Genomic DNA, 12,715 nt, shown 5'->3' on the forward strand with positions numbered 1-12,715 from the left:
CCGCTGACGAGAGACTGAGCTTCCCATTGAGCGTGTAGACGAGGACAGGAGGGATGGCTCCGCGGAGGATGTTGCCCATTAATAGAAGTCATGACCGGCAAGTGAAGGCGTTGGAGGCAGGGAGACGATACCCGGTGCGCGCCGCCACGGGCTTTGTTCTGGACCGGCGGTACCTGACGCTACCACGAAGCCGGTGGTATTAGGGCGAACGAACGATTGAAACGCAGATGGAAGCAGGTACCAGGCGCTCACCGGGCGGCACTCGTCTTCGTCCGAACATGTTTCCAAGCTGGTCTCGACGACTCGAGAAGGCCGACGGAGAGGGGCGGCGGATGGGGGATTTGCGCGGAAGGGATCAGTGCACGCGGTCGCTGCACCCGTGCGCTGCATGGCGCCAGGCCAGCATGCTGGGTTGTTTGGTGCTAGGGTCGAATCCGCGCCTGTCTGGGCTGCGCTTTGGAGTATTCTTGGAGGGCCCGAATGCACGAAAAGGGATCGTCATGTTGCTTGGCCGCGAACCGAAGAGGGTCGATTTGATGAACGGCAGCGTAGGGCGAGATGGTGTGCTGGGCATGCTGGGATAGCGAGCACCACCGTTGGTCGCTCCGGCCGAGGAGAGGAAGAACGAACGGCTATCCTTCGTTGGGGATGCACCCACTCACGGCTTTTGCTAGTCGTGCTCGTCTTGCTGCTACTACTTGATGGCAGGGCGAGAAAGGGGCGGAGGCCGAATGGTGGTTATTGCTGATAGAGGAGCTGAGGTGGAAGGGGCGACGTGCAGTCGTCAGGATAGATAAAAGAGGAATGGATAGTCGTTGGCAGCGGTAGTGTCGGATGGTTGGATGTGATCCATGGATGAGGGGTGTCGCCGTGTTGTGGGGTGGCATGGCATGGCATGGCAGTGTGAGTGACGGGGCAGTGGAATGGAGATGAACCGGGAGGGCGGATTCGCATTCTGGTTCGGTTCAGACGAGTTGAGGAGAAGAGGTGTAGAGGTGGGCGGAATGCGATATGGCATTGAAACAGACAGCTGGAACAATGGGACTGCCGCTCATGTTCCTGTCCATCATCCGGTTGACAATGGGATGAAGGTGTCGGGCGTGTGTCCCGCGGGTGTCGACGAGACACGAGGCACTGTGGAATCTGGGGTTAGTTCGTCCCATTGACCGCTGAAGGGGCTAAGGTTTAATTCAGTCGCCGACGACACATGGCCCTCCGGACAGTTGGGTTTGGCTTGCACTTGCACTTGCACTTGCAGACCGGTGAGATGCACTCCGGCCAGGCACCTAGGAAAAGCAAGCAAAAGCAGCCGGACTGGAGGTCGCACCTGACGCTCCTCGCCGTCATAGTCCGTGCCGGGTATTTTGTATCTTTCGAAGGGATGGAACACTGTAACTGAGTCCAGTGCGTGCTTTGCTCGAGCTTGGGCCTGGCCGGTCAACGAGGGCCGGTCAGGTGCCTCGATATCTTATTACCTACCGGCTACCTATGTCGAGATGCGTCTGCACATACATGCTTGATGCTAACAAGTACATACCACGCCTGCGCCGGTAGGACGGGGAGTCCGCAAGGGACGCAACACCATGGGCGTGGGAATGCTGGGGGAGACCCTCGATCCATCATACAGGCGGGAGGGAGGGATGGGCGTGCCATGTTGCCTCACAGTTACATTGAATTCAACACTGGTGACTGCTTACCTCACCTCATCACCTAAAAACGAAGGTCCCATCTAATAACAAGCGTGACATGGCGGTGATGGCTGAAGTGCCGTTTCCAAGGCAAACACCCTTAATTGCAAGAGCCAAAGTATCGAGTACCGTTCGTCCCCTAGGGACCTGGAGCCTTACTGCTTAGGGCGAGGTGCGGTGCGTGCTAAGACATGGCCCAAAACACCTCCAAGGCAATGGAAGGCGGGAGACTGGACGGGATGCACCTTCTGCCGTCCTCTCTTTTCCTGTCCTTGACGTTCATGTCTCTCGATGCACTGCACTGCACTGCACTGCACCACCCTTACCTGCTTGCTTACCTTACCGTGCTTACCGCTCTTGCCGTCTCTACCGTCCGTACCGTACCTAACTTGCGTACCTTACCTTAGGGACTCTGGTTCTGGGAATCCAACCACTCACCTCACTCTCCCATCTTTCCCATCTCCCGCCGGCCTCCATTCTGTCTCCTTTCCCTCCCGTGCCCGTCTACTCGAGACGTCCCGACGATACTCTGCTTGTCCCCTCCAGTTCGCCGCGCCCCGTTTCGGTATTCGAGTCCAGCATCCCGTCAACGTTGGGGAAAAGTAGACGACGTTTTGCCCCTCGCCAGGGTGCATACGACTTATCGCCCCCTCAGCTATCGATCGTATCTATTGTGTATGGGGGATTGTCTCACCAGCCTCCGCTCTGCTGGCTCGATATAGCTTCGTTCTATCTGCATGCACTGCAGCACCGCCGTTGCTCTCCTATTGGCAGTGCCATCGGTCCACCACCAGCATCATAGGGGGCGTGTTTTCGGGATTTGATGGATCTTGTAAGTCCAAAGTTCCCCCTCCTCACCTCCCCCTCCCTTCAGACCCTTCCATCTTCTTGCAACCATCTCGAAGCCTGTCGTCCGTCTGCCTGTCTCCAACTTCCCCGAGGTACCGAATACCACCTCGCTCTCCCTTGGTCAATTGGCAGCGCAGCCCCCAAACTCCCAACTCCATCCCAAGATTGCGGCAGACATACCCGTTCGTCGAGCGAGCACCTCAGTTTCAACTCCCGAACCCTCTCTTCTCCCTCCCCTTGTCCACACCCACGCCGACAAACCTCACTCGAGCCCCCTTCATCCATGCGCGTCGCTTGCTTTTCCTATGCTTCTTTGCAAGGCCTTCGTCCACTGACATTGGATATCTCGCTTGCCAACTAGCCTGGTCCCCAGTCTTCGCCATCTTCCCTGCCCTGATCCTCCGTGGTCCCACAGGCCTTGCCCGATTGCCTGTCCTACCCTGGTGCTTGAGACAGCCTTAATATGCATGTCGCGGCAGCACACTGGCCGAACATCCTGCGCAGTTAGCAGTAGCCAAGGTAGCTACGCTACGCTACGCTGTACTCAAACGACAAGCAGCGACATCCTTGGTGCTCGATTCCACTGCGCCGAACATCTAATCAGCAATAATATTTAGGTCCCCGGGTCCATCTCCGTTCTGGGTCCTCAGAATTTGCGACGAAGGAAAAAGAAGTGGGAAACCGAAAAAGCAATTAATACCACTTCAACCCACCCGAAGCCTTCATTCGATTAACTAACGCCCTTTTCCCCCTCGTCTGCCTACGGTCGGTCCTTCACCTGACGGATACTCCATACCGCTGCTGGCTGCGTGCTGTGCTCTCGACTCCGCAACACTGCGCCGCCTTCGTTTTTGTCGTCGTCGTCGTCCACGTCGCCGCCGCCCTGTCGAGGCCATCTCCCACTCTCCGCATCAGCTCTCTCTGGTTTTTTTTATTTTTATTTTTTATTTACCGTTCGCTGCCACCGCCGCCCTCCCGCAGAAGGACCCTTCTCGGCACGACCCCGAATCCCTTCCACCGCCTGTGCGACTTTGACTTTGGCGGCATCGCCGAACACCGTACGAAGCCAAACTGTCCAGTCTTCTCGAATCTTGGACGGCCGCTGTTCGCTGCAACCCTGCATCATCCCACCTTAGAAGCTGTGGATCAACCACCAAGAATTCCCCGCTCTCAACCTCCCATCCCGCTGCTGATCCATACTTCTCCCGCTCGTTCGCTCGCTCGCTCTTTGCCTTGCCCTGGCCTGGCTTAACGGTTGCCACCACACCGCGTCGCACTTTGAAGTTCCCCCCGAAACTATCGAAGGTCTCTTGCTGCGCACCACCATCTCACTTTCGTAGCTGAGAGTCTGTGTCCCAGCGACAACCAACGTCACCTCCGATACGCTGCGTTTGCGACGAGACTCTCCGCGCCGTGAGACCCGTTCACGAGCTTCTGGGCGACCGGCCAGCAACTATTATGCTTACTGCTGTGTGGCGGCATACACATCAGCCCCGAAAGCAGACCCGAATCGGCCAGCAGCTGATTGCTCGAGGACATAAGAAGCGTGCAGGATAGGGATTTCGGGAAACAAGACGTCGTGGGACGTCCAGGTGCAGTTCTTGGGAGAGACAGCAGCATATCGAGACGCACAAACAGTTCCTGAACGTCAGATGCGGGCAGTCCCCAAATGAGGACAAATCATGGAATGAGCATGGCACCACCGGGAATGGATGGACGAACCTACCACAACGGTGGTCACAACGTTACGCCGCGTCTCGAGTGGCCCCAAACCCAAAGTCAGACTTTGGCTGCCGACTCGTCCTCCCGCGGCATGGAACGCGCTTCGATCAACAACCTGCGCACATCCTTCCGCTCCAACCTGCCGCCGAACCCGACTATTCGCGCCGTGACACCGGAGTACCACCACCCCGAGGTCTCTCCGGCAGTGTCCGCCAGCTCCGTCTTCGATCCGGCTGCCAGCTTACACTCAGCCCGCAGCGGCTTCACCTCGACCTCCCCTCAAACCTCTCCGAGATCCATACCCGGAGACTTCCAAAGACGGCAGGGTGTGGTGTTCAATGACCAGTACGGCGGAGACTCGTACCAGAATTCAAGTAGCCCCCCTTTAAGGCAGCCCAACACCTTTCGGCCGAGAACACACACCATGGACGGGGCATTGAGACAGCAGTTCCTGAATGCGACGGCCAGGGAGGGCCCAGGTCGGCCACGCTTAGGGTCTTTCTCTTCATCCGGGTCACAACCGCTCTATGACGATGCCCGTTCGCCGCCGCCGCCCATTGAATCCTTGGGTTTTCCTTCAGTGATACCCGCTCGCCATTCCGAGATACCCGCAGGCGCCACAAACAGCTTGAGAGAAAAGAAATCGTCAAGCAAGCGACTGATCAAGCGGCAATCCTCACGTCCTACTTCGCCTCCTGCCACGACACCTTCAGTGGACTCACTACCTGTCCCTGTGCCGACTGAAAACGCGAACAACATTTTACTGTTGATGAAGAACCTGTGTGGTCGAATGAGAGGCGATATCGAGTTCAGAACCGAAACATCAGGCCATTGGCAAATCGGAGTCGCCTACGTTGATGAGGAGAAGGGATCCCTGATGTTTGACTCAGGTAACGATGGGCCATTCCACGTCCCCCTGGTGTCAGATCTGCGAGGGTGTCGCATCTCCCCCACCGAGCTGCCTGAAGGCAAGAAGTGCTTGGAGATTTCGTCTAACACACAGCCACCTGTGGATCTACTAATACACCCACTCCTCGCGGAGGAGCGAGATCTGTGGCTGGCTGCGTTGTTATGCTGGCAGCAAATGCGGCCACCTAAAGTCAAGCTCTCCAATGCGAACCGAAACCCAACCCCTACCCAATTAAGACCAGCAGTTAGGAGGCGCGGCTCTGAGAACGGAACACCAAAAACGACCAATGCACTCATCAAAGTTGGCCAGGTCCGGCTATGGGATAAGGGACTGGCTAGCTCTCCAAGGGCTATTGTCAAAAGACCCTCTACCAGGGACTTGAGATCGCCGTGTACTTCATGGCGGGTCGTTTCCTGCCTACTCCAGGAGAATGGCGAGATCAGGCTTACCACGAACGATGGTGATGCTGTCATTGCTGTGGTAGAGCTCTCTCAGCTGTCGAGATGCGCCATTCAACAGCTGGACAGATCTGTTCTCGACGAAGAATACTGCATCGGCATCTTCCCCCATTACTCCACGATATCCACCCAACTCTCCATTTTCCGACCCGTCTATATCGCATTGGAGAATCGTTTGCTTTTCGAGGTCTGGTTCGTCCTCCTGCGCGCCTTCGCACTGCCTGACATCTTTCTGTTGGAGCCATCTGCAGAAGGCGCTGTTGAGGTTACCGATTTGGATTCTGATCTTACGGGAGAGGTTTTCAGAATCGAAAAGACGATTAGTCTGAGGGTTACAGAGGCCAAGCTGAAGCCAAGAATTATGTCACCAGATGTTGGCAGCTTCGTCGACCGGCAGTCTAGGGATGCTGATCCACTGATTGGTAACTATCTCACAGAGGTCATCCTAGATGGCGAGGTTCGAGCTCGGTCAACAATCAAGACAGGCACAAAGAACCCTTTCTGGAGAGAAGACTACCAGTTCTCAGATCTCCCCCCGATGATGCCGTTTCTCTCTATTGTCCTGAAGAGAGTCGATGGGAACCTTGAAAGCTGGAGCCATCAGCTGCAAGCATCACTTGGATTGCCGAAGACGGGCAATCTGACGGAGGTTCTATGCGGTTCGGTTGACATCCCTCTCGACCAAGTGGAGCCTGGCAAAGATCTCGAAAGGTGGCTCGACATTTACGATGAGCGACAGCAAGTCGTTGGTACGATGCTCGTCAAACTTCAGCATGAAGAGCTCGTGGTACTTCACTCCAAGGAGTACCAGGCGTTATCAACTCTTCTCCACAGCTTTCCGTCTGGTCTGACTGCCCAGATTGCTGATGCCCTTCCCGGAAATCTCAGACGCCTCTCGGAAATCTTCCTCAACATCTTCCAGGTGTCCAATCATGCGAATGAGTGGCTTCAGACGCTGGTAGAGGATGAAATCGATGGTATCGGAGGCACACAAAACCAAATGAAAAAGTACCGATACAGCAGCAGGCTCAAGTCCAGCGAGGCGTTGGAATTCCACAACGGTAGAGAACAGGTTTTGCGTGACATGGGCAAGTCGTTAGCAGGGGAGGCCAACCTACTCTTCAGAGGCAACACCTTGCTGACACAAGCTCTCGAGTTCCACATGAGGAGATCAGGCAAGGAGTATCTTGAGCAGATGCTGATGGCCAAGATCTATGAGATCAACGAGATGAACCCCGACTGTGAGGTTGACCCCAGCAAATTGAAGCCAGGGGAGAACGTCCAAGAGCATTGGAATCGCCTCATTCAGATCACGACAGAGGTCTGGCAATGCATCTGCCGGGAGCCGACTAAGTGTCCTCCAGAGTTGCGGTCAATCCTCAAGTACATTCGTGCTGTTGCCGAAGATCGCTACGGTGATTGGCTGCGAACCGTCACTTACACCAGCGTCTCGGGCTTTCTCTTTCTCCGCTTCATCTGCCCTGCGATCTTGAGCCCGAAGCTCTTCGGCCTGCTACGGGACCATCCCCGGCCGCGAGCACAGCGAACGCTGACACTCGTCGCGAAAGCGCTTCAAGCGCTGGGAAATCTCTCAACGTTTGGCAAGAAGGAGGAATGGATGGAGCCGATGAACAAGTTTCTGGGTTCAAACCGCCAATCGGTCAAAGACTACATCGACACCATCTGCTCTATTCCTGTCGAACGCAATAAGGTCGCTCTGGGGCCATCCTACTCGACTCCGATCACCATTCTCGGCAGACTGTCTCCGACGGCTCGGGAGGGTTTCCCAGCATTGCCTCATCTGATCGACCACGCCCGAAACTTTGCTGCCTTGGTAAAGATGTGGACTGACGCAAACCCTATTGGCAATGGCGAGGTGTCCAAACCTGCTGGCGGTGAAGACGACATTCTCATCTTCAACGAGATGTGCTTGAGCTTGCAAGAGCGTGCAGACATCTGCTACGCGAAGATGGACGGGTCGCTACACGATACCGCATCGCTTGCTGCATCCGCATCCGAGTTCGCCGATCAACTAGAACACAGTCAAGCTATGCTGGAATCTATGACATTCGCGACCTACCACAACAACAATTCCGCAACAAACTCTACTACAGCTTCAACGGTCTGGATGGAGCAAGACAATCTCGTGCCTCCTGGATCAGCCGGCAGCGATGCGTACATGGAGACGTCTTCGTCCCGAAGCCGTGAGCAACGCCGTGGCCGGGACAGGAGCTCAATGAGACAGAACTCTGGGCATTCGAACCACTCGACAGGACACCTCGCGACGCTCAAGCGTAACGGCCGAGCCACACGCCATATTTTGTCTGGCATCATGAAGCCATTTGCTCGAGGAGAGTCGCCTGACTCGTCGCCATCAGTATCGCGAAGCAAGAACTTTGAGCGTAACTGGAATACTGGCTACTGATCAACATCAGTGGACGCATCACAAACCAACACACACCACTTGAGGGCCACCGGCCGTCTCTTATTTTTCTTTGTTGCCTACTTTCTTCGCATACGAACATGAACACAAAAGCCCACGGGACTTTGACGACACAAAAATCTCCCGTTTTTAGTTTTTCTCACGACGAGGAGGATATCTGGATACGCGCATTTGGAGCGTATAAGATGGCGATCATGGCTGCTGCATTACTACTCTGGGAGGGAGGCAAGCCGGGCTCTCATGGGTATTCGTGAAACCACCCCGGCGTTTCTTTGACCCGACAGGGCAAGCTTTGCTCGCTCGGGAAGGAGGGAAGACAAAAATGGCTTCCCATGCATTGGTTGGAGGCTCGGCCCTGTTGTTTTTTGATGTTGATTGTTTCCTTCACCCTTCTTGCTTGCTAGGTTCCTTGGTGTAAGGTAGCCTTCGCATCATGGGACACGATGAATATACCCAGACACATCATGATTAGAAGATACCTTTTTGCCTCGTCCGCACGAACCAGACGCGCGCGCAAGACACTTGATGCGCAGTACAAGAACATGTGCGTGTAATGTAAATAATATTGAACATTGTGTGGAGGTATCTACCTGAATCCTATGGTTTTTCTTTTCGTCTTCGCCATATCCGTCGTCTCTTTACGCCCCAAATTCAAATGAATTAACCCGGTTTTTAATCGCCCCAAAGACCCAAAATTCGTCACGTCTTCATCGTCTCTTTTTCTAGGTCGTACCGCGCTCGGCTCCTAGTTGTCCGCTCTAGTCGATCCAACCCTCAATCCAGGCGCTACTGTGGTCGGTTTTCCAGCCTCATCGCTGTAGAGCTCCTCCGATGCGTCGATAGTCACATCAGCGAAGTGGACGAATGTGCACGTCATTTCAGAGCATAAGCATACTCTATTGGAAGAACTTCTTGTACGCAGCCTTTTCCTTGGCCGCGCGGGCGGAAGCCTTCTGCTTGACGGCGTTGAGCTCATTGAGGATGACCTTGTCCTCGGGAACAAGCTTGTGAGCCTCCTCCAGGTCCTTGATGGCGCTCTCGTCATCCTTGAGGCGAACGCTGGCGAAGCCGCGACGGTACAGAGCCTTGGCGCGGTCGGCATCCTTAATGCCAGCAATGTCGAGGGCGTAGCCGGCGGTCTTGGCGGCATCCTCCCAGTTCTCAAGCTTAATGTTGAGCAGGGCCGAGTTGTTGTTCAGGGAGAAGCGGAGGGCCTTGAGCTCGGCCTGTACCTCGGCGGGCTCGTTGTCGAGGTCAGGCTCCTCGTTGAGGTAGCGCAGACCCTTTTGGTACTTGTCAAGACCGGTCTGGAAGTCGCCGGCCTTGAAGGCCTTGTTTCCAAAGTCCTTGCAGGCCGTGGCGATCTTGAGCGTCTCCTTTGCGTCGGGAGGGGAGGCGCAATCCTCGGGGTAGTCCTCGTAGGTATCACCCATGGCATCAGGGGCCTTGACATCGGCAGCCAAGGCAGCGTCTCCGGTGAGCTCACCGCAGTCGGCGATGACGGCATCCTTGACGGGCTTGTCGCCAGTCTCGGTCTGGAGGTTCTCGATCTGGCGGACAACAGACTTGCCGTTGAGGACTTCACCGAAGACAACATGCTTGTTGTCGAGGTGGGGGGTCGGGACGGTGGTGATGAAGAACTGAGAGCCGTTTGTATCTGTGTTGTAGGTGGTTAGTTTTTGAAACCGACGGCAGGGCTGAATAAGTACGGAGCAGCTTACTAGGTCCAGCGTTTGCCATGGAAAGAAGGAAAGGGCGCTCATGCTTCAAGGGGAAGGCCTCGTCCTCGAACTTCTCGCCGTAGATGGATTCGCCGCCAGTTCCGTTGCCGGCGGTGAAGTCACCGCCCTGGATCATGAACTGCTTGATAACACGGTGGAAGCCAGATCCCTTGTAGTGGAGGGGCTTTCCGGTCTTGCCCAAGCCCTTCTCTCCTGTGCAGAGAGCGCGGAAGTTCTCGGCAGTTTTGGGGACAAGATCGTTGTAGAGCTCCATGGTAATGCGACCGGCGGACTTGCCACCAATGGTCACGTCGAAGAAGACGCGGGAGCGCGCCTGCTTGGTCTCGTCGGCAGACATGGTTGCGGTTTGTGTGGTGTTGGTGAGGTGGGAAGGATGAACTGGTGTTGTCTCGATCTACCTAAGATCAGGCTGAGACGTTGCGCTCTGTGCGAGTGGTGCGGGGTAGAGAGCTTGTCACAGTCTCTGGGTATTTAGCTGGAGGTTGCTGTTTGGTCTGAGCTGTGGATAGCTTCAACCAAGTGAAAGTCAGACGCAACTGTGAGTGGTGACCAGAATTAAGTCAAAGGAGCAAGATTTAAAGTGACGATGCGGCGTTGGTAGTAGTCAAAGTTAAGAATACCTCTCCCCAAGTGAGCTCACAGCTAAGTGGGGTTGCGATGGAACTTTCTAGCTCCAGGAAGACCTGGCGCGGGGCAGCTGTGTTGCACCGCAATCCTGCGCGGCAGTGGGGGAAGCGACGCCCGAGCCAACCCCCTTACCTAAAGGAAGGGCGGTTTGGCGCTTGCCAGTCAGCAGCTTGTCGTTTGTGAGGAAGGCAGCGTCGGTGACGATCTACCAATCAGCTCCTGCAGTTTTCAATCATGGAGATGTCAGTTTCGCATGCCTGGGAAATGGCATTGTGGCCTCTCTATGTGCCCAACCCTGGAGCCAAGGGTATGTTCATCTAGTTGAAGTCTAACAGCTCAAGTAGTAGTCCATCTATTGTTTGCCCCGTATCTATGAGCAAGAGCTCCAAGCCTCGGGTATACTTACAATCCAAAGGGACCATGAAACCGAATGCAGTGCCAGACGCAGGTACTCACTGCTTCGGCGGCGCAGGGTCTGTGTTGAGCTCCAGGGTTACGGGGCCATCGTTGACGAGAGCGACCTCCATCATTGCCTGAAATCTCCCATCTTTGACCTTGTCTGCGGCGTAACCAGCCTGGACCTTCTGCAAGAAGTGGTGATACAGCCGCTTGGCGTCCTCGGCGCCTGCCGACAGGCGGAAGTCAGGCTTGTTCTTACTAATCTTAGCGAATAGTGTGAATTGAGACACTGCAAAGGTTAGGAAAGCCGGCGCGCTGATTCATCATCATGACAGACGTACCGCAGAGAACTTCCCCGGAAATGTCCTGGACGTTCTTCTTCCATCTGCCGCCGGCGTCGTCATCCCACATCTTGAGCTTCAGCACCTTGGTTGCAAGAGCTTCTGCTTCCTTCTCCGTGTCACCGGGGGCAACGGCAGCGAGCACCAAAACGCCTTTGCCAATGGAGGAGATGACCTCCTTGTCCACTGTCACCGAGGCGGACAGCACACGCTGGACGATGGCTGGAAGCAAAAAGAGTCAACATACTTGGACTTACAGCGGATAATAACGGAAGGATCCTTGCCTTTCATCTTGCAGCACTGCGTAAATGCAATTTGGCAGAAACAGGGAATAGGTTTCAGAGCTGAGAACGGCAGAGGATTCAAACGCGCGGATCCGTCTCTTCAGACACTGATTGATTGACCGGAACGTGGAACCGCCTCAGCCGTCGACCGGATGAGGTCAAAAAGTGCCAAACACAAGGAGGAAAACCCAGGGGCTAAGATGGTAGTAGCATGCAGCCAGCCAATGCCGTCTGAAGGTTGAGAAGCCACCGATCAACCAAGCGTACAGATTGCAGTACGTAGAAAGCAGCTCAGGTACCTTTAGCAATTGATGAGGGGAGAGACAGGCTAGCGACCAAGGCGTCCTGGGGTTTGTGGCCTTGGCTTACGCCCGGCAATTTGAGGGGGAGGGGGTTAGATCCTCAAGGAAACCAGAGGGCACAGCTACGATCTGTTTGCTTCGGGTTGCAACCCAATGCTTGCTGGGAATAGAAATGAGAGCGGCCAGAGATAGAAGCAGCCCGCAATCAAAAATCGAGACACTGGACGGCTGGAAATTGAAGCTATTGGGTGCTAGACACCTGGATAGACAGGCTGACAGGGAGTTTAATAGGGTGCGTGCAGGTTGGTGGCAGGTCTTCACATCCCTGAACGCGACTGGAGTGGCAGGCTGGGCTGAAAGGGGCCGTGTCATCATTCGCCCTACACAGTGCAGACCTGGACAGTCGCGACTTCCTTCAGATAGACCTAGAATAACTCAGATGTTACACGTTGGGTGCTCAATCACTTTAGAGCCACCTAAAAGTCGCGGCTTGGGTCATTAGAAGTGCCTGAAATACTACGACCACCTGACAAAAATAAAAATTCCCCACTTCACCAGTATATGGTGCTTGTTTACCTCTCACCTCAGACTTTCCCTCTACCACAAACAAGGTACCTCCAGACGTCCCACCTTGGCGCACGGCTTTCACCCACGCCTCCAGCTGGCGGTTCTTTCTTCCGCAGCCTCAAATCATCAAACAGCCGCATCTGTTTGTTGCAAGCAAATTTGGATCGCGCAATCACCGATCGCCGGTATTTTTCGGCGCAGTAGTCGTCATTCGAGGGACACAAAACCTCATCACCACCCACTCTCCGCCCATCGGCACATCGATAGCGCATCAGACGAGCCTGAGCTCCGATCCGAAGCCGTCATCATCGCCATCAATCACCACAACCATACCTGACCCCCCCAATCAGTCGATACCGAAACTCCAAGCCGGACGAACGATC

The 12,715-nt window shown here is 55.1% G+C and overlaps 3 protein-coding genes across 3 annotated transcripts; 1 reads left to right on the top strand and 2 right to left on the bottom strand.

The window, feature by feature from the left end:
- Positions 1–4,245: 4,245 nt before the first annotated feature.
- On the top strand, positions 4,246–8,052 carry COL26b_011357 (uncharacterized protein; the record flags this gene model as incomplete). The annotated part of the gene is made up of 2 exons (XM_053184028.1): positions 4,246–4,633; positions 4,874–8,052. 2 exons carry the CDS (start codon positions 4,246–4,248, stop codon positions 8,050–8,052), a joined length of 3,567 nt encoding a protein of 1,188 aa, XP_053032001.1.
- Positions 8,053–8,966: 914 nt separating this feature from the next.
- Positions 8,967–10,149, bottom strand: CPR6 (peptidyl-prolyl cis-trans isomerase cpr6; the record flags this gene model as incomplete). Its single annotated transcript, XM_053184029.1, has 2 exons — positions 8,967–9,727; positions 9,792–10,149. 2 exons carry the CDS (start codon positions 10,147–10,149, stop codon positions 8,967–8,969), a joined length of 1,119 nt encoding a protein of 372 aa, XP_053032002.1.
- A 742-nt stretch (positions 10,150–10,891) lies between these two features.
- Positions 10,892–11,470, bottom strand: COL26b_011359 (uncharacterized protein; the record flags this gene model as incomplete). Its single annotated transcript, XM_053184030.1, has 3 exons — positions 10,892–11,127; positions 11,180–11,401; positions 11,437–11,470. 3 exons carry the CDS (start codon positions 11,468–11,470, stop codon positions 10,892–10,894), a joined length of 492 nt encoding a protein of 163 aa, XP_053032003.1.
- Between the last annotated feature and the right edge of the window lie 1,245 nt (positions 11,471–12,715).

Source organism: Colletotrichum chrysophilum, assembly GCF_026319265.1.
Source record: "Colletotrichum chrysophilum strain AFK26 chromosome Unknown scaffold_138, whole genome shotgun sequence".
Taxonomy (NCBI): Eukaryota; Fungi; Ascomycota; class Sordariomycetes; order Glomerellales; family Glomerellaceae; genus Colletotrichum; species Colletotrichum chrysophilum.